Source organism: Sphaeramia orbicularis, chromosome 2, assembly GCF_902148855.1.
Source record: "Sphaeramia orbicularis chromosome 2, fSphaOr1.1, whole genome shotgun sequence".
Classification (NCBI taxonomy): Eukaryota; Metazoa; Chordata; class Actinopteri; order Kurtiformes; family Apogonidae; genus Sphaeramia; species Sphaeramia orbicularis.
The window spans coordinates 29,104,033-29,130,411 of NC_043958.1; the positions used below are offsets into that span (position 1 = coordinate 29,104,033).

The window sequence follows — 26,379 nt, forward strand, 5'->3', positions numbered from 1 at the left end:
TTAGGTTATGTAGCTGAAACTACTAACTTTAAACTTTCCTTACAAAATAGTAAGATCTTCAAGTTGTGGTCATATTCAATAGGTGTTATCATTCCACAGTCTGCATACATGTTGTACCCAAGTTCTTTTTGCTTGTCACAGCATGGCTGACAATAAAATTTTTGGACTATTTAAATTTCCCACTTTGTAGGCGCCTTTAGTTACTGTGAAAAAATGGCCACGCATTAGACAATTGGATGAAAAGAAGTATGTGTAGTATGTCACACTACATGACTTAGACTTGACAGTTTTACAATAGGCTATTCTCAAGCCACAGAAGCTTAGGCTTTCTTTTACAAAATGGCTTTTTTAATAGCTGTATGAATCTGAGGTTACAATGAAAAGATCACTACATAAAAGGATCCACTTACCTGCAGTAACAACTTTTAAATGATCTTATAATTTGCTACTCGTCTGATACGAAGAAACACACTGCATTATGCTATCAATATGGACATAAGGCAAATGTAATCATTCAAACGTAATAATATACCATTACAGCATGTGTGTGCATCAATGAATAATGTGCACAGGGAGTAATTAAAATTAATGTATTTATCAAATGTAACTGTGAGACTTTGCTTAAGAAGCTAAGAAACTAAGAGACTGACACTAAACAACATCTTAAGAAATGTAACAAAATATGAAATCTGTTCTGTCACTTGATAGATCAGGTCAGACTGAGAGGAAAGGTTTTCATTGATGAGGTTAGTGAGTGAAATCTTTTTACAACCAAGGTTTCTTTGTTTTTGTTTTTTTGTTGTGTGATGATAAACTACCCTTTTCTTTGCACAATTTCATACCTCTATTACTATAATATTTAGAAAACGGTTGGAAGACACAAATCTGCTCTTTGAGTCGACACAAAATTCCAATTCCAACTCTACTTTCAAAAACCCTCATCTATTTGGGTAAATACAATGTCATTAATCTCTAAAACAGCACAGATACCTCAGTAGAGTTTTTCTGTTTCTTGTTTTCTTCTTAGCTAGTGTGCAAAATGACATACAGCAGCTACATCTTATAATAGTTGGTATAACCCTAATAGCTGGAAAGTTAGTGACTATGACATTTGTTACCTCCACCAAGGAGGTTATGTTTTTGCCGGTGTTGGTCTATCTATCTGTCTCTCGTTCCATGTGCAAGATAACTCAAAAAGTTATGGATGGATTTGGATGAAAATTTCAGGAAATGATGATACTGGCACAAGGAACAAATGATTAAATTTTGGTGGTGATCGGGGGGTACTGATCTGCCTTGGTGGAGGTCTGCGCTCTCCAAGTGCTTTTCTAGTTAATGTTATCTTTCTGAACTGAACATGAAACTACTTTCAACCTTTTGATCACTCATCTTATTTTTTACAATAAACCAAAAGCCAATGGAGAGATCCACTCAGAGTGGCTAACTAGGTTAAAATATGTGGTTTCTGCGTAAGTCTTTATGCATGAATTGTTATTAATTAAAATAATATAGATATTTTTCAAACAACTACAATCACAACCTAATGACTCCTCACCTTCCAGGTCCACACAAATACATAGATGAGAGCCTGGTAAACAATATCCTTCATTCCCACCGGTAAATTACAGCATATTCGTGACTTAATGCCTGAAAGGTTGTGAGTAAGTAAACACAGATTTGTTGTCTTTGTACCACCAGCAGAAGAATCGCAAGACATACTGCAGCTGTGAAAACCCAGAATTATTGTGTAGATAGAAAACAATAACGGGCCAAGAATTGATCCCTGGAGAACCCAAAAAGTAATTGTTGAACAGCTAGATGAGATGTTCCCAAATGACACAGCAGGCATTCTGTGCTTCAAATTAGACCTGTCAAACCCACTTACCTCTCATAAGCAATAATCAAAGACAGCTGTAATGTCCAGAAAAAATAACCAATCTAAGTAGATGATGAAGAAGTTGATGTTAATATAAATCACTTACTAAAACATGAATAAAAAAGGAAATAATAATGCAATCTGTAACTATTAAGGAGCTGCTGATTTAAAGCAACCCTAGTGGATAAAGAACTATTAAAATCTAATAAAATATCAGGTGCTGAAATGGTAAAATCTCTTTCACTCTGTTGAACTCTTCATTCACATGCGCTCTCTCTAACACTCATGTGGGGGATGCTGGGAGACCCTGTCAGCCTAATATGGATGTGATTAATGGCGCAGGGCTCTGATGCCATCTAAATCATGATGGACATGACTTTGTATCAGCCATGGGACAGTACAGTTGCAAAATGTGTGTGTGCATGTGAAAGCCTAATCCTCTGTAAACATCAGATTGCATGGAGGCAAATACACAGCTTTGCCAAAACCAAGTGTGTGTTTGTGTGCAATGTACCAGTTTTTCGAAGTGGGAAGTCATCCCGAGGGTTGTAGACGCCGAGCACAGGGTGGTTGTAGGTGGACACACCAGTCTGTGGAGGCGAGCTCTGGTCCAGAGAGCTGTGCTGGGTTTTGCTGTTAAAACACACACAAACTGTTAAAGGTGCAACTAAGATCACAAAGCAGAGCCACAAGGCCAAATACTGATAACTCTGCAGACATGTGACTGAATAAGTAATCCCAACAAAGTAACTAACTTCACGGCTGTCATGGATCTCTATGATTAAAGCATCATGCAAATCCTCTGGCAACGCTGCAGACATGTGCTGCCATCTGTTCACTGCCAACAGAATAAGGTGGTTTTTGTAGGCAAAGTTAAGCCGAGCTGGCGTCCGCCCAAATACATGTTCCTGACAAGCCGATGTCCACACACTTCTCTCTTCCAAAACTAAGGAACAGATCGTGAAAAGTGGAGAATATTTAGATTCTCTGAGCAAAGGACAGACCAGAACCTCTACTAAACAAAAAAAATGTCCCAAATAGAAGATAAATACATAATGTTTGGTAAGAGTTCTTAAAACTAGGACAAAAGTCTAGTCACTAACAGATCATAATGGGCCTTAAAAATTGAAATAAATCAAACTTAAAAACAGAAAGTACTACTATTGTTAAACTGGGAATCTGCTGCTGTGATATTTTGTGATACATTGTTTTATCTCACTACTGGTTGAATATAGTTCAATACAAGCTAAAACATCTTAAGACAAAGTTAAATATCTTTTCTCCAAGTGAAATTACTGTACAGAATTTCCTGTCTGCAAAAAGCACATCTAACTGAAATGAAATATTTTAAATTAAGATGTTACGTGCTGTTTTTTTGTCTGATATATTTCTTCCTACTGGGTCATTTTTTACTTTGGAGCTTTTACATCCTGTTTTGGGCTTTGGCTTTTTGTGTCTTAATTGTCTCAACAGGACATCACAACTGACATTTTATTTCTGGTTCTGAGGAACTAATGCCCAAACGAGACTTTTAGAGTAAAACTCTGTGTTTTGGACATGAAGACAAAATATGATTAAAAATAGTATTTCTTGACTAAGTCTAAATGCCATACATGACTGGAGAAACATATTCATAGTTGACGGGATTTCTCAACAATGAAATGTTACTGTTCTGCTAGTTGCTTTTTTTTTATTATTTTACACAACATTCACCACATTCTGCTGCTTATCTTCATGTTTTTGACAACTGAGTTGGTGACATTTGTATCATTTGGTTACATGTGAACGTTCTCTCTGTGCTAGAAATAATCACAGGAAATGTCTGAGAGCTATTATACCCAAATGTGTTTATTTGCATAATAAATTGTCTGCTTTGCATAACCATAACCATGTTTTCCAACCATGCGCTGCATACACAGTTACGTCCCGACAGATCACAGATGAATGCATGTAATGGCCCACAACCACAGTGAACAAATAGGAAGCAGCAAGTGTACACACCTGCAAGGGGGTCCAGAGACACTACAATAAACATTTCAAGGCCGGGACTTGGTGTAAAAGCTCTATCATCAGGTTACAATATCCTGCTTTCACGTGTATGTGTGTGTGAGCATGTGCGTTTCCATCTTTGTTTTATAACTGTTCTCCATCCATCTCTCAGTGAGGCTCATACAATGTGGCAGGTGAAGTGTTCGGGAAGCTCACTGACAGATTAAGACACAATCCAATACATTATTCATCTGCAGTCAGGCAGAGTGTTACCATCCAAAGTTTTTCTGATCTCCACTTTGCATTTCCACTGTTGCAAAGATCCAGGAATACAAAAACATCAGCCATGGAGGTAAAATTGTTTAGCAGTGTGCAATGTGCATTCTAAAGGAGTAATATAGATTTTATTTATGTTAGAGCTGTCAAAACAATTCAGTTGTGACTAATATTTATTAGTCTACTTATTTAGTTGTGAAACAAATCATTCCATTTAATTATCTTTTTTTAATGTGTATTAAGCCACTGTTATAGTAATGTGCTCTTAATCTGGGTCCCAAACTTGTTGTTGGGACATAAAATGGGTCATCAAGCTGCGCATATTGGGTGAATTAATAAACTGCTTAAGAAAGACTCTACTTGGATTTAACTACGTGGATAGGTAAGATCCTTCCATAGCATATTTACTGCAGTGATTCATTCATTTTAGCTGCAACAAGTTCTTTAACCCTATTTGATGCAGGGGGTAACTTTTCATTCTTCTATTCTTAAACAACCATCCGTTTGCTAGAGAGCATAAAGTCAGGACTGTGTATCAATGGAAAAAGGTCATGTGGTTTAATGAGTCCAGATTGACCCTGTTAAAGAGTGCGAAGAGGATGAAGTGATGACGAATTATGCCTAGTGCCTACAGTACATGTCTGTGGGGGCACGGTTAAGATCTGTGGTTGCTTCAGTTGGCCAGGGACTAGAGGCCTAAGTTCACAACATTATAACAGAAATAAATACTGTGTAAGCTTATCAAAACAGTGTCATAGCAAATGCATGACATTGTGAAAAAAAGTTGAAGACAGTCCACTGAAAAATTAGAGTGTGGGACTTTTACTTTGACCAGGCCATGTACATAACAATCCATTTTCCCAATTGAAACAGAAGAGCATTCTCTGGGGCAGTTTATAAACGCCAACCTCAACTAAGCCACATAGAGGAGAGGCTGCCCAAGCTCTAGCTACATTTGTTTCAACACTTTGACTGTTGTTTGTGTCTTCTTACCGGTACCAGTAGGGGGCATCATTGGGGAGTCCTCCTTGGTTGAGGCTCCGCTGGGCCAAAGCCTTCTTCTTATTCAAGACAAACTCCTGGAGGCGCATCTTCACCTCAGTACTGGCCACTGCACCTAAAGAGGAAGAGTAAAAAAAACAATCCCATATTTAGGTTCATAAAAACATCAGGGTTGCATAAATCAGTAGAGATTTGGCAAAACCGTTCCTTCCACAGGAGCGATACCTGGAGTTCATTTCAAACCGAAGAATAACAACGAGACAAGCTGAAAAGTTGCAATTACTTGAAGTACAACACCTTGCAACACTCAGAAAACCTGCCAGTTCACATTAACCAGCCATTTCCACTTCAACAACTCTATTTAGTTTCTTTTGTAACTCCCAGATTGTTAGCCTTGTTGTAGCTATATAAATAATCATGATGATTGAGAAATTCTGAGCAGTTACAGGAGCTGGTATCACTTCTAATGAGCAAAAAAAAAAAAACACTATGAGACTACATTTTACCATACAGAATCACCAAGTAACACTTGATTAGTTTGGCAACTTGTGTCACAGACAGTGCTATCAGCCAGTTATTTCACATCCCATCCTAAAATGGTTTACTCTCATCATGAATCTCAAACGTGGTGAAATACAATATGGCTGAGATATAAGATTGTATATCCATTGTCAAAATCTGCTCATTGTTAATCGGTGTCTTTTTAGCTTAATGTACCTTCAATCTTTCATTAACTGCATTTATATAATTTCCTTTTTTATTATGTATCTTGTAACTTTGTCTCTTAACTTTTTCTGTCATTAAATGGAATGGAAGGTTTTTCAAGTTACAAGAATACACATAAATAAAATGTCTCAACCACATTGCTCACACCTACCTATTAGCTAAACAGTAAGACATCTCCTTTATTAATTCTCTGTGTTTTCAGCCAGGTTCAAGGTGTGCATTATCAAATTGGCCTCAAGAACTGAAGAATCTGTGCAAAAAATTGGAGCTGGTTTATGAAAAATAGCTCAAGCTGTCATAGGCAATTGGCAAAATGTAATGTTGCAGCTCGCAGCGGTGATTCATATGTGTTGCCAAGTTTTATTTTTATTAACTAGACAGAGATGTGAACCATTTTAAATATTTTGGAGGCATTTACGGGACAGTTTATGAGAGAGTAGCACCGATGAGATGTGCCAGAAAATAAAGGGATGGAGAAAAATGGCTGAAAATGATGAGCTCACACTTAAAGGAGAGCAAACCTGTTATGTGGACAAATCTGAGCTATTATCCTGCAGTTTGAGTCGAATAATAAAGTACATCTGCAGAAGGATGATGTTGATTTACCTTCGACTCAAATGGAACAGACGAATTTCTGATCATTTACAAAGAGATTTACAGTATTCTATACGTGAAGCTGAATTGTTGTCACCTCTGAATAAATAATTGATAATCAGAGGTGGGATTTTGCAAGAAAAAGACAGCACACGCGTACGTCCACGTGAGAGCAAACAACTGCGAACCCTATCCCTGACTCTCACACATACGCTCAACTTGCACGGATGCAGCCCCAATGTGTAACCACGTTCCATATAGTGTGTAAACTGCTCTCAAGGACGCCTGTCCACATGCTTTCAATGAACTGTTGAGAGACATCCAGCAGGCAGCGATAATAACTCGGCTTAGTCCCCGCCAAGGCCACCGGCTAATACAGCTCGCTTACCACAGTAAATACACAGGTTCTCCAAGTAAAATGGAAATAAATACACGGCCATGCAAACAAGCACTCATGTACAGACACACACTGTGAATACTGATCTCAAAAGTCCTTTCAAGGAGGAGCTCTGGTTAAACAGTTGAGACCCAGCAGATGCTACAACACAGACAACTCAGGCTCAAGTGACTACACTGAATCACTGCTATTTTTGTTTTATAGTGCTAAATGTCTGGAGGTGTGAAGACTCTTTCTTTACAAGTCACTATTTTCTTGTTTGCACTGTTTGTTTTGTTTATGTTTTTTTTGTCAACACAAAAAATGAATCTGAACTTTTTGCCAAACACAGGCCCAATCTATCTACAGAAATGGAATATAATAATCACATTTGTGTTCATTAGAGGATAATCACATGGAAATAAGAATTGTTGTATTTTAATTATCTTAGACTGAGCTGTGTAAATCTAGAGGTAGTTACACAATGTGTACAGTAGCTCCTCTCTCCTGTAGCATACAGCCTTAAGGATTACCATCACCTATTATGTCTGAGAGTCGAGTTAACTAACTGCTCTAACTGCTCTTAACTAAAAAGCCCAGAACTGACAAACCAAACACTGATTCTATCAAGGAAATTTATATTTTCTTGTAGCTGCTACAATTTCACCGCTAGACACCACATAATGATACACTGAGCATATGATAGGTAGTGATTACCAATCAATCATTACTGTCATCTTGATATGAACATGTGCACTAACCACACTGCAAAAGGTCTAAAATGAATGAGAAAAATCATTTGACTAACATACACCCTCCTTTCACACACAGTACTTGAATATTTGACTGATCAGATAAAGCCCATCACTAGACATCAGCTACCCTACAGTTCATTTGATGATGACCGCATGATTAGAGAGCACAGTGGACAAAAGAGTAAGGAGAATGTAGCTTTTGCCATTTGTAATTATTTTGGACACAGTAGAGACGATATGCTACAAACAACAATACTATTCTAAAAGGCAGCAGTTACAAACTTAATTTGGTAAAGTTATAATGTCTTACTAAAATTATGTTCTGCTTAACTAACCTGAAATACATGTGCAGTTTGTTCAGTAAATACATGAAGGATTTATTTTTTATAACAAATGACATTCAGGGTTTGCAGTCTCCATTATAGTATCACATATCATCAGTGCAATATTGAGCAATGTTATTGTGCATCATAGTTTTACCTCATGAAGAATATATGATTTGTTTTTATGCAATGAAAACAACAAGAAGTCAAACATGCTGTCTGCTGTGACCCTTCTGCATATAAACTATTTTAAAAAATGAAGTGCCATTGAGAACATAATATTAATAATACATAACACACATAATATATATATATACACACAATATACACAATATTGCAATGCTAAATATATTTTCTTGCATCTCTACTTTTGATGTAGATGGCAGTGCAGGGATCAACATTAATGCTTTTTTTCAGTTGCCAAGTCAGACATCTACTTGTCCATAGTTGGTAGTCAAGGAAAAGAGTAAAGTTAATTGTAAAGTTTAATTTTCAGTCTCAGATCAAAGCAACATAGCTCAACTCTCTGCTATTTCTACCACCATCTCTGCAACTGAGTGAGCCTTACTGTTGAACCCAGTGATGTTAACTGCTTATTATTTTACTTTCTTGTCCTCGCTCCTTGTTCTTCAACAGCTGTAGTTTCTGCTCCCTCTGTTGTTTCTCTAGCTCCTGCTCCAGGCGGTGGTTCTCCATCTTCCTCTGGTGCTCCAGCAGCTCTTGCTGGTGCTTCAACGCCAACAGCTCTTGTTGCTGCTGCAAAAGACAAAAAAAAATTATGTGTAATTCAAGTGCTGAACAGTGTTTCAGTAGAAAAAGAAATCACCCTGCTGTCATACTGCCTTTTCTAAATGCTGTCAGTTCATCACTTTCTCGTCTTAAAGTCTACTTTAAGATTACACTCCAGCTCTGTTTAAGTTGCTATCTGAAATAATTAAGTCTGACTGCTGTTTGAAGCTATAAAATAAAACCTTTCAAGAACTGTAAAAACCTCAGGCCACACATTTAAGCTTTAAATAAATAAAAACAATTTAACTAGGGATGAGGGTTTAGCAAGGCGCATAATCCAATCTGTTCACTTCTTCATTACTGCAAATAAGAGACGCTAAATAGCTTTGTGCAAAAATTTGTGATCCTCAGGCCTTTAAGCAACAAACTTGACTGTGTAGAGTGGTCTGCTGCCCTATCCTGTTTCCAAAAGGTCAAAAATAAACTCCTGTGAAAACCAAAATGCACTCGCAAACACCCCTGTAAGCACATTGATGTGTCCTTGAATGAAACCCAGAACTTACTGTGAGTCACTGTGGATAAGAGCATCAATTAAATGCTGTGACTGCACAATGCGAGGCTTCACAAAAACTGGTTTCACCTTCTGTGGGGCCATAATACATATCAACAACCTAAGGCACCAAATTACAAGTTCCAATTACTCTTCAGTGCCTCAATGATATACAATAAATAGGCAAGCTGTCTGTGCTGTCACTCAGCCAGCTCCATAATGACATCTCTGATGGAAGGAATCAACACTGCATCCCTGCTCGGCCCCTTATCATCAAACACTGAATGGCAATATTTGATCAGTTTACTGTAACTGCATGTAATCAACTTCTGATGGTATTACACACACCACAAATAGACACTCAGTAGCCAGGACATGCACTTGTGTTTACCATGACGGCAAATCAAATGTTTGAGACACGTCTGTGAATATATTAGTGGCTGAAGGTGAGGGGAAGGTGAGGTGGGGCCCGTGAGAAAAGCCCAGGCCCAGATGAACACATCTGGCCCATTTCCAGCCCAGAGCCGTGATCTCTCTCTCTTTTTTTGCCTTTCAATCAAGGTTGAGGAGAGGGGATTGAGTGGGTGGGAAGGCTCAAAGTAACCTACCGCCAACATATACACACAAATACACACCCAAAACCCTTGTGGCTGAATAAACCAGAGATGTAGTGTACACACACAATTTCCCTTTTTCACTTCTGACTAATACTGTTAAGAGCTCAAGGATATCTCTCACTTTAGGAGAAGTCCCACTTGTCAAAATGGAACAGAGATGTATGTGTTTGTAGATATTTGAGTTTGTTTGCAACAGGTTTATTATAAAGGAAATTAAAAGGGGTTGTAATTCTAAATGCAATGCTTCTTCCATCTCCATTTCAAACCATGTGTTTAGCAGTCTGTCAAGTCATCATATGTAAAGCATTATACTGTGGTAGCAGGTTTGAAATAAATATGTGAACTGAACTGAATTAAAAGAAAATATTGAACTAACAGTGGAAAAAAATGGTGACTAATGAAAAGAAAAAACACAAAAACTAAATTTAATAACTGATAAAGAAAGCAGGACAAAACTAAAATTAATCAGAATTGCAGGTAAGTCATCTTTATTTCAGCTTTAATACAATGGTTTTGCACAATATGGGACTTTTAAACTTGTAATATTTTCATAACTCATATGTCACACAAGCTAAATCACAGTTTTCCACTAAATAGCACTAAAACAGAATACAAAAATACACCCACACTAAAACTCATTAATTCTCCAATATCAAAATAGAAACAGAACTACTTCTTATGGTATCTGAACTGATGAAAATATATGTGAATAGATGAAGCACAAGCAAATTAAGAAAACATCTTCACAACAATAAATGCACTGCAAATATTCCTGCAAAATGCTGCTGGGCTGCAATGTGACTTTTCACACTGAATTAAAGGATGTTTTCTTAATTTGCCCGCACTTCTTCCATTTACATATTGTGATTGCGTTGCTCATTAAAGTAACAAGAAACTGAAAAAAAACCACACTGAAATAGAGATAAAAACTAATGAAAATTCCAGAACCATAACAACTCTGGTGTGCATCATAAAAGCAAACATCTGCAGGCCGCTGTGTATGTTGAATGTGAAGCAAACTGGGCATGCGTGCATCTGTGTGTTTGCTGACATTCGAGATGATATGTATGTTTTAATGTGTGTGTGTGTGTGTGTGTGTGTGTACACAGGGACTGTGAATGGGGCTGATTGAGGCCGGGCCTCCCTGACTTGGCTGTGCGTCACTGGCATCCACCTGAGTGGTCCTTCAGCCCCACCACAGGCCAGACAGACCTTCAGACAGCATCACTCACCCCTCAACAGCTACATCACAACAACCGGCAACACAGGTGACAAGAGGAAAGAGAAAGAAAGATAGACTGTTTTTACTCTAATCCATCAAAAACAAGGCACTGAGTCTGACAAAACATACTAAAGAAAGATAGAACAAGACAAAGAAAAAGAATGAAAGAAAAAAGACAGAAAGACAAAGAAAGAAAGAAACAAACAAACAAACAAACTAACTAACTAACTAACTAACTAACTAACTAACAAAAAGGGGGAAATGGTTGGATGAATGTGATAAAAATGACAGAACAAACAAAGCAACTCACAAAGACAAGACAAATATAAAGATAACAGGAAGAGATGAGAAAGGAAGAAAATAGAAGAAATGACAGTAAGGCAGACAATAAGAAAAGAACAAGAGTTAACACAAAACAAGCATAAGAAATAGGGCTGGGTAAAAAAATCGATTTAATCGATCTTAGATCGATCTCATTTTAATTTTGCGTAATCGATTAATAGTGGATGAGATCGATTTTTCAGAGCAGGACCGGGAGTACGCGGAACCGCGGGCAGCTCCGTCTTGCGAACCGCTGGGGAAGACTTGGTCTCGCTCGCGAAAAAGATGCGGAAAAGGCGCGGTGGGGAAACTCCCTCCGCTGGAGCTCCTCCAGCCTCAAACTCGAACCTGCAGTGTGAAGGAAGTGGCCGGCCGGCGAGTCGCAGAGGCCAATCGTTCTTGGAATAATAACCTGGATCCATACTATCACCTATGGCTGACTATGGAGTTAAAGGAATAGTAAAGTAAAGCGACAATGTCCGACCGCTACGCTACCCCCCGAACAACATTCATGGAGCGCGTGCACCCCCCAGCCCCGCTCCGCTCCGGCCAACAATCACGGAACGCACCCCCTCACCAGTGAGTAGTAGCCTCCAGCCATAAAACAGAATAAAGATGACGAAGTCCGTTCTTAACCACTGTAAAAACATGGACATGTTTCTGTCCTGTTCATTATTTAAGAGCATATTCAGCAATTTACTGCTGAAATGTCATATTTATTTCCTTTCTAATATCAATATTGATACCAGTATTGATGTGTTGCATGACTACGGTACTGAAATAATCAGGTTACAGCTCAAAATTGTACTTTGGTATCACTAAATTACTCTGAATCAATCAATTAATACTGAATTGAATCGACATTGAATCGAATCGAATCGTGATTAATCGATTCAAAACTTGATGAATCAAAATCAAATCAGTTATGCAAATTGGCCATGATACCCAGCCCTAATAAGAAGACAAGAAGTAGAAAGAAAAATGAAGACCACAAGAAGGCAAATAAATGTAAGAACAGAGCAAGAAAAAACACAGAAGGAAAGAAGCAAAGATATGAAAAAAAGAGAAAATTAAGGAAGAGACAATGAGCTGATGAGAGGAGATGATGAGCACTTTAAAAGAGAGAAAAAATAAGAAAGCAGGTAAGCAAAGAGGTCTACAATTGCCATCAACTTCCATGACAAAAAAAATCATCTGAGTCAAAAGAGAAAAAACAGCAGAATATTTTTATATGACATTTCAGACCCACAGGAGAGCTGTGGTGTTCTCAGGGGCCCAGATGTACTAAAGGCTCACTGTGTGAGTGTGCTGATCTAGATTGACTTCACATTTCCAGGTCACTACGACACAAGTACTCATATAGGTTAGATATCTGATCCCAGCTGGGTCTGATGTATGTCAAGTACTCCATGACATATGAGGATACCCTCCATCAAATGTGACACTCAAACATACACATGTTCTGCTTCTAAAGCTTAGAAAGCTTACGTACTTCAGAGGACGCTCAGTAAAGAGAGTCTTAAAAACCTTTTCTTTCCTACGTCTAGCAAAGTTTTGCATCCAGACAAGTTCCTTGGACCTGTATCCTTACCTCCGGATAGCATTTTGTTTTATTTGATTCTGCATTGTGCTTAATGTATTCTGTCAGTCTATTGATACTTTAACTGTATGTTGATTGAGTGGAAATCATGGGTCATTACTATGATGTAAAACTGGTTTTAGTGAGGCTGTTGGATAGGAGAGGGGTTCACTGGTCAAACTCTGTAAGTCTATGGGAATTGGGAGTCGCATTATCTGGCAAAGGACAAATATTGTGTATTTGTGGTAAATGTGATTTCATGGTTGTAAACAGTTTCATCATAACAGCAGTTAAAAAAGAAATGTAGACAAGCCTCTTTCTGATCTAATGATGATGTCAAGTCTGGACATTCTGTGCAAAATCAGGGCTAAAATAAAACTTTAACTGCAATTTCATAAACAGTGTACTACATGTCAAGCTACTGAGTGTGCCCAATAAAGTCCGAAGTTGTGTGACTTCTGTAAACTTTCAACCATATTTCTACATCAAAGCTTGACAAAGTAATGGAGTGCCAAAGAGGAATGAATTTGATTATTATAACATCTTCCAATTAAAAATGGATGGGAAATGGTCCACAGTTTTTTTCTGTTCTTTTCCATTCTTTATGCCATCATTATTTAAGTTTTGTGCAAAATTCTATAAATATATAAAACTTATATGCAGTACTGAAATTTAAAGAAGGCAATAACAGGCCTGCTACACATCAGTTGTGTAATATGCATAAGCGCTACTACAGTTCAGCTTTCACACATATTTCTTGAACCTATATTGTTTTCTCTGAAGTTAAAGTAAATGAAGCGAATGTGCTGTCTTCTCGGCTCCCTCTTCACTTACAGTAATTTAAGCAGAGAGCTCCTCTCTTTTGTTGGATCCGGTCTGTTAATGAAGGATCCTAACTGAAGACTAAATTAAGAGCTGTCTTTGTTTTGTTTAGTAAACTTTTAAATAGGCTTCTATTGCAAGCTTGCTGGTTTGAGTTTTGGGAGATTGCCTGTTTGTTGATCTTTCTGCTGTTTTGATAGTATTTCTCACTTAACACTGCTGTAGCAGATGGTCTGCAGCTTTAATGATGGATTATACTTATTTTAGGAGCAGTAGCATATATAAATACATAAATACAGATTCGATACCTTAATATGTTCCTGGAGCTGGGCTTCATGCTGGCGAGACAGCTGCTCATGCTGCCGCTGAAACTCCGCAATGAGGATCTGCCGCTGGATCTGCTGCTTCTGCTTGAGGGCCAGAAGCTCCTGCTGTAGCTGTTGCTCCCGAACTGAGGCTGATACCATGCCCCCACCGGCTTGGGGCCCTGGTGTTGATGACTGCTGCCCAGGCGGGGACAGGGATGACACCTGCTGCTGCTGTTGCTGGTGGTGGTCCACACGCAGGTCCATGGGAATGGCAGCCGGAGGGAGACGCAGGGGCAGCGCTGAGTTTATGTCCACTGTGGAGGCAAAGCAAGAAAGACAGTTCAGAAATGTGGACAGTACATGTATCTTTTTTACTACAGGGTTTTTGTTACATAGAGAAATCATCCATCTCCCTTTGTGCTCTGATTCGGGTTTGCATAGAGAACAACATCTTCTAACAAGTTCTGCACTCAACAGCAGTAATATTTTACAAACTAGAAATGTTACTTTACTGGTGTGGGGAGGAGACTTTTATATTGCTGTCCTTATAAACTGTGGACCTAGTGATAAAAAAAGAAAGTGTAAACTCATAAAACAAACGCCAAGTGTTAAAAGGTTGGGGCAGCTGAAGGCAGGATACACATGATGCACAAGTTGAAGAAAAAGTAGATCGATTCATGACATCCAGATGTAAATCTCAGTGCCGTCTCCATAGTTGTGGTAGGACACGTTATTACTGAGTATTACCTAGCTGAGGGGAAACATGTAAAGACTGAATAAGAGAGGTCCCAGGATGGACCCATGGGGGACCCCACAGGTCATTGCCATTTGGTCTGACACACAGTCTCCGATTTGAACAAAGTACTTCCTGTCCTTAAGATAGGATTTAAACCATTTCAGGGCATGATCAGACATGCCTCCCCAGTCCTCCAACCTCCATGACAAGATCACATGATCAACTGTGTCAAACGCAGCACTCAGATCCAACAGTACTAAGACTGAGACTTTACCTGTGTCAGTGTTCAGACTGATGTCATGTGTCACCTTGATAAGAGCAGTCTCAGTGCTGTGATGGGGCCTGAAACCTGATTGGAAATCATTAAAGCAGCTGTTCAGTAGAAGAAAGTCAGAGAGCTGTATGTAAACAACTTTCTTAGGGACTTTACCTAAAAATGGCGGGTTTGATATGGGCTGATAGTTGTTCAGTCCTGTGGTATCAAGACCTAGGCTTAATGACAGCAGTTTTCAAAGCCCTCAAAACCTCCCAAACATTCTAGAGAGATCAATACTTTGCAATATACTAATTCAACTTCTATGGTGAAAATTCCAGGGAAAATATATTACATTGTTGGTTTTTTTAATATCTTTAAGCCCTTAACTGCACATAAGTAATAAAGACCTAACTCAATAAATGTATCTGCAGGGTTTTCCCTAGCATTATAAGGTCTAGGTGCTGCACCCAAGCCCCTGTGGGTACCAAACCATGGGAACAAATGAATCTAAAATGAAGTATAAAGCAACCAATTAAAATGCCTTTACTGTTAGTTGGGGGCAGTTAGTCCCCAATGTTAAGTCTTTTTGGTGTTATTTACAATCTAGAGTATCCTATTTTTTGTAGATATGATAATAATAATGGTCCAAAATAATTTGGCTTTATATATTTGTTTGATTGAAAAATTAAACATGCATATAATGCAGTTGATATAAAGAAAGCACTGTTTTTAGTCAGTTTATATCATGTTTTCTTGGGGGAGGTGATCCTAAAATCTCAGCCACACAAATGCACCCACAGCACCCAAACCCTAGAAAGGGAAAACCCTGATCTGGATCACTGACAAAACCTTACTGTGAGTCTTCTTTTTTTTTTCAACACTTTCCCTCTAAGTCCCACTGAGAATCATAATATTCGCCACTGGCCGCAATCAAAGCCAAGTTTGGTGCAAACTCCTTTGCCTGATTTTTGTTTTTACCAAGTACGTTAAAAAAGCTTGATCCAATCAGCTATTTCCAAACAAGAGAACATGTGGTGATTTTCACAAATTCATTATTCTCTCCAGCCTCCTCAATGCAGAGTCTTATGAAAAGAAACAGAGAAAAGGAAACAGAATATACAATGTATGCCAAAAGAACGGACAGTAACATTCGCACTGATCAAGGTTCCTCTATGTTTTTGCAGTTAGTGCAACTGGCGATGTGCAGCTGAATGAGATTAAATCAAAGCTTATGAAAACGTCATTTAACACCCCTACCTGCTCAGGGATGGAGTTACGGAGAACTATAAAAAGATACCTGTTGGCAATCAGCTGAGGGAATTTTTGGTATCACTTTTGACGCATCTAAAATTTAATCAAGAAAATAATTGCTGCACATACTCAAAAACCATTTGGTGTGTACAGATAATTAAATACCTTGCTTGTATATTCACAATTTAAGGCTATAAAGCGAAGTAAAAGGATGCATGCAACATCAATAGTGACACATGTGTCCTCTAGAAACTCAAAAACCTCCAACATACACAGAGTCCTTGAATGATGCAGCAGTTGCATATGAACAGCGACATCTGACAAAGATTGCATTGACCCGGCAAGGTGCAGACCTTGAGCTGGGCTAGCCACCCACAAATCACTGCACAGGAAGCCTTCCAATCACACGGCTTCCTCTCCATTAAATCTGAATAAATAGGAGTCAATTGGCTGATTATTTACCTACATGTTTACTGAGAGAGTGGCATGAGCCAGAGATACTTGCCTGGAACTTTATGTTAATAAAGTGGCAAACACGACATTGCTGGCACACTTAAAAGTAGGGTACACAGCCATATGTGTGCCCACAAAAATGCACAGATGCACTTATACGGCCACTTACATAAGGAAACACACCACAGGTATTATCCACTGGCAAATTTACACTCAGTCTGAACTGGTTAGGCCTCGACATGGGGTGATTTGATTTCATAATTTTTAGGATGTGGCACTCAATCGTTGGATGTGAAATGAAAATACCTGAAACAAAAAGACAAAATAGAGTTTGATGACATTGTGACACAGCGTAGGATCATGGGACTTGCTGTTCTCACTACCATTGCCAATGAAAATTAGAAAACATGTTTAAAAACAAGGTAAAGTATTAAAATGTTAACATGACAGCTGCAGTGCTGGATAGTTTTTGGCATAGTTATCTTTGAGCAGAACATAATTCAAGTAAGCAAAGACGAAACAAAAATTCTACCCGACGTGGATCTAAACAGGTAGGCAGACTGAATAGGTGACTAACACCTGTAGTTAACAATCACTGCTGAGATTTCCTCAGACACGGCTTGACTGCACTTCTCCATGGCTCAACACAGACGCTTGAAAAAGCATCTTTTATTTTCCACAGGATATGATTTTGGTTGCCATACATATTAGCTTGCCGTATTATAAGTTTGGTTTACATTGAAATATTTAAATCTTTACTGGAATACTGTGCTGTAAAATGTAACGCATGCGATATACAGCCAAAACAATGTTTTACTCCACTTATGTACTCTATGTTCAGATAATTATTACTCCCTGCAGATGTCATACTATGCTGCGAGGGTGGGGTGGGGGGGGGGTTGGAGATGGTTTTGTTTTTTACATATTTTAATGCAGAGTTAAAGGTAGGGTAAGAGACGTCTATATTGATTAAAATCCCCTTCACACCCCAATTGCAACCAATTCATTCATCACCTGGGGAATGGACAGGACTGAAAAAACACCATCGAATCATTTTAACCAACTCATTGAAATGATTGAATGGTGATATGTCTATCAAACTCAACTGCCATTTGTCCCTACTCCCTCCACACACACCCCTTTTCGTGCATGAATCGTGCAGTATCAGAGGCTTGGAGCACTTGTACAGGAAAAGAAGCCAAAGCTAGAGTTTGGCTAGTTATTTTAGCTAACATTCATTCATTCATTATCTGAACCCGCTTTATCCTCACTAGGGTCACGGGGGTCGCTTGGAGCCTATCCCAGCTACTTACAGGCGAAGGCGGGGTACACCCTGGACATTTTGCCAGTTCATCGCAGGGCTGACAAATAGGGACAAACAATCACTCTCACATTCACACCTATGGGCAATTTAGATTAACTAATTAACTTTTCAGTGCATGTCTTTGGATGGTGAGAGGAAGCCGAAGTACCCGGAGAGAACCCACGCAGACACGGGGAGAACATGCAAACCCCACACAGAAAGGTCCCACCCCCCGTCAACTGGTGTTGGAATCGAACCCAGGACCTTCTTGCTGTGAGGCACGAGTGCTAACCACTGCACCACCATGTTGCCCTTTAGCTAACATACTAAATTAAAATATGGTACACACTTGTATGTTAGAAACATTATGGCAGAAAAGGTGCAAACAACGGGTCAAAACGAAAACTGTATTTTAAGAAGGTTACTGTAAAGAAAAAGGCTGAAGGTGAGCGGAGAAAGAGCAGAGTGAGCAGCGGTGCGGCATATGAGCAGTGGTGTCAACTGAAGGAACAGAAACAGCTGCAAAGTGATGCCATGGTGGCCCTATTTGTACTTGACAGGTAAGACAACATTATGTCTTTATGATTTTTTGAGGGTATTCAGTGGTTTCCAGCATTATGTTGTCATTTTAACAAGTTTCCAGCCAGTTAGAGGATAAAACAAATTCGACCAACTGCTATGTTAGTAATGCTGTAGCAATTTTTTACCAGGCTAATGCTGCATTTCATGGGGATGTGGATATTTCCTGAAATGACTCCATGTTTACGGAGCACTTTTTTTTTTAAAAATGACAAAGATAAAGATTGGATGGGAAAAGCTGCAGTTTTGTGTGGACATGGCCTGCCTGAGCCCAAGGAATTGTTGTAGCTAGATGTAAACAAACCAGCATGGCGGACCGTATGAGGCTTATGTTCATTATTATCATTATTAATTCATACCTAACGTTAGCCAGCTAGGTATGAATTGGGGCTGTTCCACTGACAAACATAATCGTGAAATGCACAGATTACAGCGTTCAAAGCAAACTTTAGTGGGCTGCTAGCCTGACAGCAGTCTAACTGCAATCAGCTATTCTTACTAACGTGTCCTTGTGCTAGGAAAATGAAAGATACAGCCACTGTGGCTACATTAGTAGAAATGAACGTAGCCACATTCAGCTATTCTTACCAACGTGTGCTTGCGCTAGGAAAATGAAAGATACAGCCACTGTGGCTACATTAGTAGAAATGAATGTAGCCACAAAAAGCCACAGCCAGTCTGGGTCCCTGCAGCGGGGCGCGTAGCGGACCGTGGCGACAAGCATTGCTCCCCCAGGAAATTTGGGGAAAAATGAAGTCTTTTTCCTGCATTCTAGTGCATTTTGAGCATAAAAACAGGTTCAATCTGGCTTCAGTTTCATACAAAAAAAAATTAACTTAAGTCAACATTTTCATCTAAACTATTTTTATTTCTAATCTTATGTACAACAAAACACTAAATGATAGACTCATAAATACAATTATTCTGACCACTGAAGTGCATGAGATTCAATATGAGATTCAATACAAAATAAATTTACCAGTGGAATGAGCGTTTCTCAACTAATCCACCAGGAGGTGCCACTCTTAATTAACCATACTGAACAAATACCACGAAGAAGAGTAAAGTTTTTTGAGAAGAAGAAGAAGAAAGTCAGCAATAACAAACATGGACACAACACTAACGTGATACTAATATTGCAGCGTTTTCGCTGGTAAGATTTAAAAGTGAAGCTTCAGCAGGTAGAGAAAAGAGAAATGAGCCATAAGTTTTGTTTTCACTTCTGCTGGCGGCGGTCTGCACCGCTCCGTAGTCCCGGTGTTATTCTCCATCTGTGTACGCATCTGCCAGCACCTGGAAAACGGATGGAATGTACGCAGAGGACGGACAGAATGCTCCGTCCGTATCTGTCTTTAACGTTACTTGCAGTCAGCGTTACTTTTATCACCGTCATTTAGTTTGAAAAATCTCCACACTGCTGACATTACTCCTCCACAGCATACCTGCTGCACTTAACTGTGAGTGTCATGCTGCCATAAGTGGTAAAATCCCTTCACCACTGTGGGTTGAAAACAACTTCACCAACCAGGAAAATGCATCACCAATGGCGATGTGGCGATAAGCTAGTGCAAGCCTAGCTAACCCGAGATTACCTAGAAGATGTATCTTACTATAATGGACGTTCTGTGTCCGACGCATGTCCCGATGTTGCAGCACAGGAGGGCATACGGGTGCAATGCCGCTGTTGCACCACGGGAGGGCGCTATCGTACAATGACACCATGGGTACAATGCCGCTAGTCAAAATAACTAGGGAAAAGTCCAACTTCTAATCTACCTAATATACTGATAAATCTAACTTGAAACAATAACCATATTGTATGTTTAGGTTCATTGTGATGTCAGGTATTTTCTTACCAGTGAATGAGCCATAAGAAAAAGTTAGCAAAGGTTAGCGAATTGATACTGCACAGCGCTCATGAACTCTCGGGAACAAGCATTATATGTTCCGGTACTCTGGAGGCATGGCTTCGAGGGACGTCTGAAGAAAGGGGTTTGGACTTCTGAACTGTGTATTTTCAAAATGTAGCTTGCTCTAACCATTTATCCAGGATCTCCTACCTTACCTTTAAATGTATTAAAGCAGAAAAAAGGTAGCAATGGTCATAAATACTCCTTATAGTGGGGCAGCATAGCTAACCTATTGTGCATTTTGTGATAAAAGCACCAAAATCAGCACAGATGTAGACTGATAGATAGTGAGCAGATATAGATATTGAGCCACCTCAAATTTTGTCTTGAACGGCCATTTTTCAAGAAAGCCACCAATCGCGCTGCGTGAAAATTGATTTAAGCATAGAATTAGACACAGTTGATAAATATTCATGTTCTTGGTGTCTATTTCTACAGTTTGGGATGTGCTGAAGTCATTTTTTGTGGTTCCAGTCTGCTCAGAGGTCAAAATTTTGACTTGATTCAAGGTGGCGCTCAAAATCTGCTTAAAATTGACATTTTGCAATTATGTAATACTTTTCTGTTCAGACTGTGGAACAAGATATCAACATTAGCATTCTTACTGTCACATTTATGCATTTATTGAAAACTTTTGGCCATTACAAAATTTTACATGGCAGTTGTTTTCCAACTTGGCAGCAGTAACTGTTCTCTTACAGTTTATGATCAAGATATTGTCACTGGCTCATGGTTCTTTCCAGTGATCAGAAGTCCTTCCTGTGAGCAGTTTCCCTCACACACACACAGACCTGTGCATTTAAGGTCAGGGTAGACTAATTATGCTAATTAGTCTAATTAGAATGTTATGTCTTGCACAATTTCAAGTACTGGCTCTTCCCTGGTCTTTCCTGACCATTTACAGTAGAGGGGGGGTTAATATCAAATACCACATTAGCCCTGATTTTCTGATGCTACAAGATGTTCTAAGCACTCCTGTGTAATTTTTTTGAAATTTTTGTCCAAACCCCCCACCCCCCCACCCCGAAAATTACTTTTTTTAACTCTGAAAATCTTAACTTTCACAGCTTCTCCACTCTTTTGTGCAGTGCAGTGTATAAATATGTTCATGATGGGTCATTTAATGATCTTGTCCGTGCCATATTGTATCATAAGAGTACTTTGTTCAATGAAAAGTCTAATGTCAAGATCATGTTGTAGGTTAAAGGTCACCAAAATGCCCAGTTTTTTTCAAAAATTCATACCATTCCGACATTTATCAAATCTGTCCTCAGTTCTGTTCCCTCTGGTTTCCTGGTGGGATCCCGCAAAGGCCTCTGGCCCTTTAAAGCCACATTAGAGACTAAATATTGCAACATGTACATTCCATTTGAATTTGCCGCCATTAGTGTGGCGGGAAACACTAGCACACATTTTGGCGGGAATCACTAACACTTCATTCATTCATTCATTTTCTGAACCCGCTTTATCCTCACTAGGGTCATGGGGGTCACTTGGAGCCTATCCCAGCTACTTATGGGTGAAGGCAGGGTTCACCCTGGACATGTGACCAGTTCATCACAGACTGAACATATACAGATAAATAATCACTCTCACATTCACACCTATGAGTGATTTAGAATAACCACCTAACCTATCAGTGCATGTGTTTGGATGGTGGGAGGAGCCAGAGTACCAGAGAGAACCCACACAGACACGGGGAGAACATGCAAACTCCACACTGAAAGGCCCCACCCCCATGGACTGGTGTTGGAATCAAACCCAGGACCTTCTGTCTGTGAGGCACCAGTGCTATCCACTGCACCACTGTGTCGCCCACAACAGGACATATTCAAGTAAATGTCAAAGTCATGTGAAATGACCGTTTGTTGTTTTTGACATGTCTATATGGATAATACACTGAGTAAATAGTTCTGTTTAATGTGTCTTATTGAATGGAAGTTGTTTGTGGTCAGTAGATGTGTTATGAAGAGAGAACCTGAGCCCAACATTTGGAAGAACCCACATGAACAGTTTCATTCCATGAAATATGCATTTTGGACCATTTGGGTGACCTTTGACCTAGAATTTGACCTTGACTCTACACCTTTTGTAGTGTAAAGCACTCTGAAGACATGACATGTCTCACAAAAAAACATTTAGGACCCAGCATGACCAGACTGTTACATTCTACTTTATCAAAAGTGAAGAAGGTTTGAAAGTTGCCAAAACCCCCATGTTTTCAGGGTTGAAAAAGTAATTTTCAGGGTGGGTGGGGGGTGGGGTGGAGGGGTTTGGATGAAAATTTCAAAAAAATTACACAGAAGCGCTTAGAATATCTTGTAGCATCAAAAAATCAGGGCTAAAATTGAATCTGAAAATTTTCCTGAAATACCCCCCCCCCCATTTACAGATGAGCCAAGTCCCAAAGTCAACCTACAGTACTCTGTAGATGAGCAGGTCAGTCAACTACCAGCAACCGCAGTCAGCCATTGAAGAAAATGGCTGTCATGGCTATCAGGGGTCAAATCTGAGATGGCTCAATATCCAGACCTCTTCAGAATATTAATGTCTATGTGTGTGCCAAATTTCATGCTTTTATCACAAAATGCACAATTGTTATGGATATTTTGGTTAAGCTGCCCCACTATTATTTGTCAGAGACATTTCATCCAACTGTAATTGACTGATCTGACCAATGTCTGCCTCTTTATCAGGCTTAAAGCAGCTTTATTGGAAGATTGCTCAAACTATCTAATTCCGACTCCAATATTTAAGGCATCCTGCATGAGACACACACAGACACTATTCACACTTGATCTATGATGAATCATTTGAGAAATATGCCATGTTTAAAAATACAGCAATCACAGAAAATGCCTTGAATGGATCACAGACTTTACAAAAGGAGACATCTGAGCGTCACTGAGTACAGGTGAACAGTAATTGTGCTTCCACAAGGTTTCAGTTGCTATTAAAGGTAAAGAGCGCCTTTAAATCCACTTCCTTTTAGTATGCAACGAGGTGAAACATCCCCCTGCTGCTCATATCAACCATGCCACAAGAAAACAGAGCAACAGGTCCTCAAAGACTGCTGTCATGTGGGGGATGACGACAACACATGAGTCAGTTTTCATCTGCACTGTGCTCGCAACAAGCCCAAGGTAAAACAAATTACAATATTTGTTCATAACAACTCAACCCCCAACAGCATGAGGTTTGACTTTTTTGTGTCAAAAGGCTGTATTTTGCCTTCCTACCTTGTCTTTGTCACTTTCTTCTTGTCCTCCTGTGATTCACTGTCCTCTGAGAAAAAGGTGCTACAAGCTTTTTGCCATTTGATGAATCTGACGAACAAGGTACCAGAGATTTAATTAAATGCAGTGACGCCCTCAGTTCTTGCTGTTCTCAGGCTCTGGCTCATTTTAGAGGCACCAGTGGTACAGTTTGGATGCTGAAGAGACAGGAAGGAAAGGAAACTAACTATAACCAGACTGAATCATGAATTTGCACACCAAGAAAGTGAAGGACTTGAACTTCTTTACCATAACAATTTGGAAAGGGTATGGGCTCTGAAATGTACCCAAATGAGGTTTTTTGTCACTCAAAATGAGGCAGAGGCATTAACCTGATTGTTTCAACCATGCATTCAAATGGCTCGAGCCTTTCACAAGTATATAACTGACAAATTACAATTATCATGTTATAACAGTAACATCAGTGTTTTTATTGCCACTTCATCAAACAAATAATTCTTCAAGTAAGCAAAATGGTAATATATGTCAAATCTGTATTTGCAGATTCACTGATTATCTAATCACCAGCCTACAGTTTAGAGAAACAGCAAAATATCCTCACCCATTATATGTATAAAAAAATACGGCAGTACTACACAGGCGTAACACTGCAACTGTGGCTCAGGTGATTGAGCGGGTCATCCAATAACTGAAGGGTTGGCGGTTCGAATCCCGCTCTGTCCTAGTCAGTCCACTGTGTTTCTGGGCAAGACACTTCACCCTTCCTGCCTCCAGTGCCACCCACGCTGGTGTATGAATGTTTGGTGGTGGTCAGAAGGGCCGTAGGCGCAAATTGGCTGCCATGCTTCTGTCAGCCTGTCCCAGGGCAGCTGTGGCTACAAATGTAGTTTACCACACACCAGAGTGTGAATGTGAGAGTGAATGAATAATGGGTCAATAATGTAAAGCGCTTTGGGTGTCTAGAAAAGCACTATATAAATCCAATCCATTATTATTATTATTATTATTACTGAGTTCAATGTTTGTCAGAAAACAGTGCCTCCCACGTCATTATCAGGAAGCAATTCACAATGCACGGAAAACCTTGTAAAAACTTTGTAAGTAAAATATAAAAGTGAAAAGTAGATATTTGAAGTACACTTGTAAGGGCTGAACCTCACATCTTACTAATATAATGTGAAGGCTATTCTACCATCCTGACCTCAAATTAAATGAAAAATATTAAAGGAGTGATATTTTACTTTTATAAATGGAATTATGCATTTTAAAACATTTCCCAGTGGTCTACATAAACTGTAAATACTATGCTTGGGTCTGAATTCTTCATCAATTAAACTCCACAGGCCCATCTTCAACCCTATTTCTGACTAATGACACGAGAAAGGTCGTTTTGAGCGCTGGGCCTTTAAATCCAAATGAGACACTTCACGCCCCGCCTCTTTCAGGTTGTTGACCATGCTTTCTGTCCCGTTCAGCCACTTGTGTTTGTTAATACAACCAACAACTGAACATTTTAGGTAATCGGCTTGAAGTTTGGACATATTTTCAGTTTTTACTACAACCACTGCTGCTGATAAACAATTATTGCGTAGGGGAGACCGGGGACAATTGTAAAATTTTTGACATTTCTGTCTCTAATTTTGAGGTCTTTTAACCCAGTGTCTTCAAACTGCTATGTAAACAAGCTTCAAGTGTCTACTAATAAATGACCTAGAAAATGTCTGTGCAACACAAATAGAAAATGCATGACTTAATCTCAAACACAAAGAGTAAAATGTTACAACTGACCCCATACTCCGGGTCAGTTGTAATATACCTTGGGGTAAAATGTAACATTATAAAATCAGGACCATGACAATGACTTAAGATATTGACTGACTAATGGAAAGAATTGGGTTTCATTTCATAAAGCCAGAAAAACCAGTCTGGACCAGCAGTTGAAGTCTCATCCCATGACTTTGGATGTTTGCAGCCATATTTTTCTGCAAGCTGATATGCAAGTTCTCTTACCTGTAATGTTAAACATGTAAAAAAAAATGTTAAAAATGTCCCTATTAAATATATATATTTTATATATTACCACCAGCATAACTTTCATAAATTCACCCTGATTTATCCTCAATTCTTACGTGCTAATCTCTCAGGGACACAGCACCTTTCAGATACTCTGTCAAAATCTTTTCTTGTTCATCAGTGAACACCTTTGTTGCAGAGTTGTAGCCTACTCATGGAAGTTCGCTTGATCTTCTAACTTCTTCCTCCCTTTGCAGAATCTATATAGAGTGACATGGCATACAATTTTGCCACAGATCTGACTGATTTTCTGTGGACCTCTACATCAGTGAATGTCCAGAGGCACCCCCCTGTCAGTCCTTCTCTTCCAAGACCTAGGCATGTTAAAACTAAAAAAAAAAAAAAAAAAAAAAAAAGTTGCAGGGTTCCCATGGTCATGAAATCCTGGAAAAACAATTGAATTTTAGCTTTGAGTAGGTTGTAACATTTTAGAAAGTGTTACAATCTACCCCAAGCAAGTTAGTTACAACTATCGCTGTGTGCATTAGTGATGAGCTAGCTTGCCTTACAGCTAGAA

The 26,379-nt window shown here is 39.2% G+C and overlaps 1 protein-coding gene across 5 annotated transcripts in view; it reads right to left on the bottom strand.

Moving 5' to 3' along the window:
- Positions 1-26,379, bottom strand: part of LOC115435334 (histone deacetylase 4-like) — a 152,368-nt gene that overhangs the window by 74,033 nt on the left and 51,956 nt on the right. For 3 of the 5 annotated variants that reach the window (XM_030157684.1, XM_030157674.1, XM_030157665.1), the window contains 4 exons: positions 14,066-14,379; positions 8,523-8,673; positions 5,135-5,258; positions 2,391-2,509 (listed from right to left, as the gene is read on the bottom strand). In XM_030157684.1, coding sequence (XP_030013544.1) covers positions 2,391-2,509; positions 5,135-5,258; positions 8,523-8,673; positions 14,066-14,379 — 708 coding nt within the window. Of the gene's footprint in view, positions 1-2,390; positions 2,510-5,134; positions 5,259-8,522; positions 8,674-14,065; positions 14,380-23,792; positions 23,813-26,379 lie in introns of those variants that run through there. The other 2 variants (XM_030157701.1, XM_030157693.1) reach the window with 2 other exon arrangements.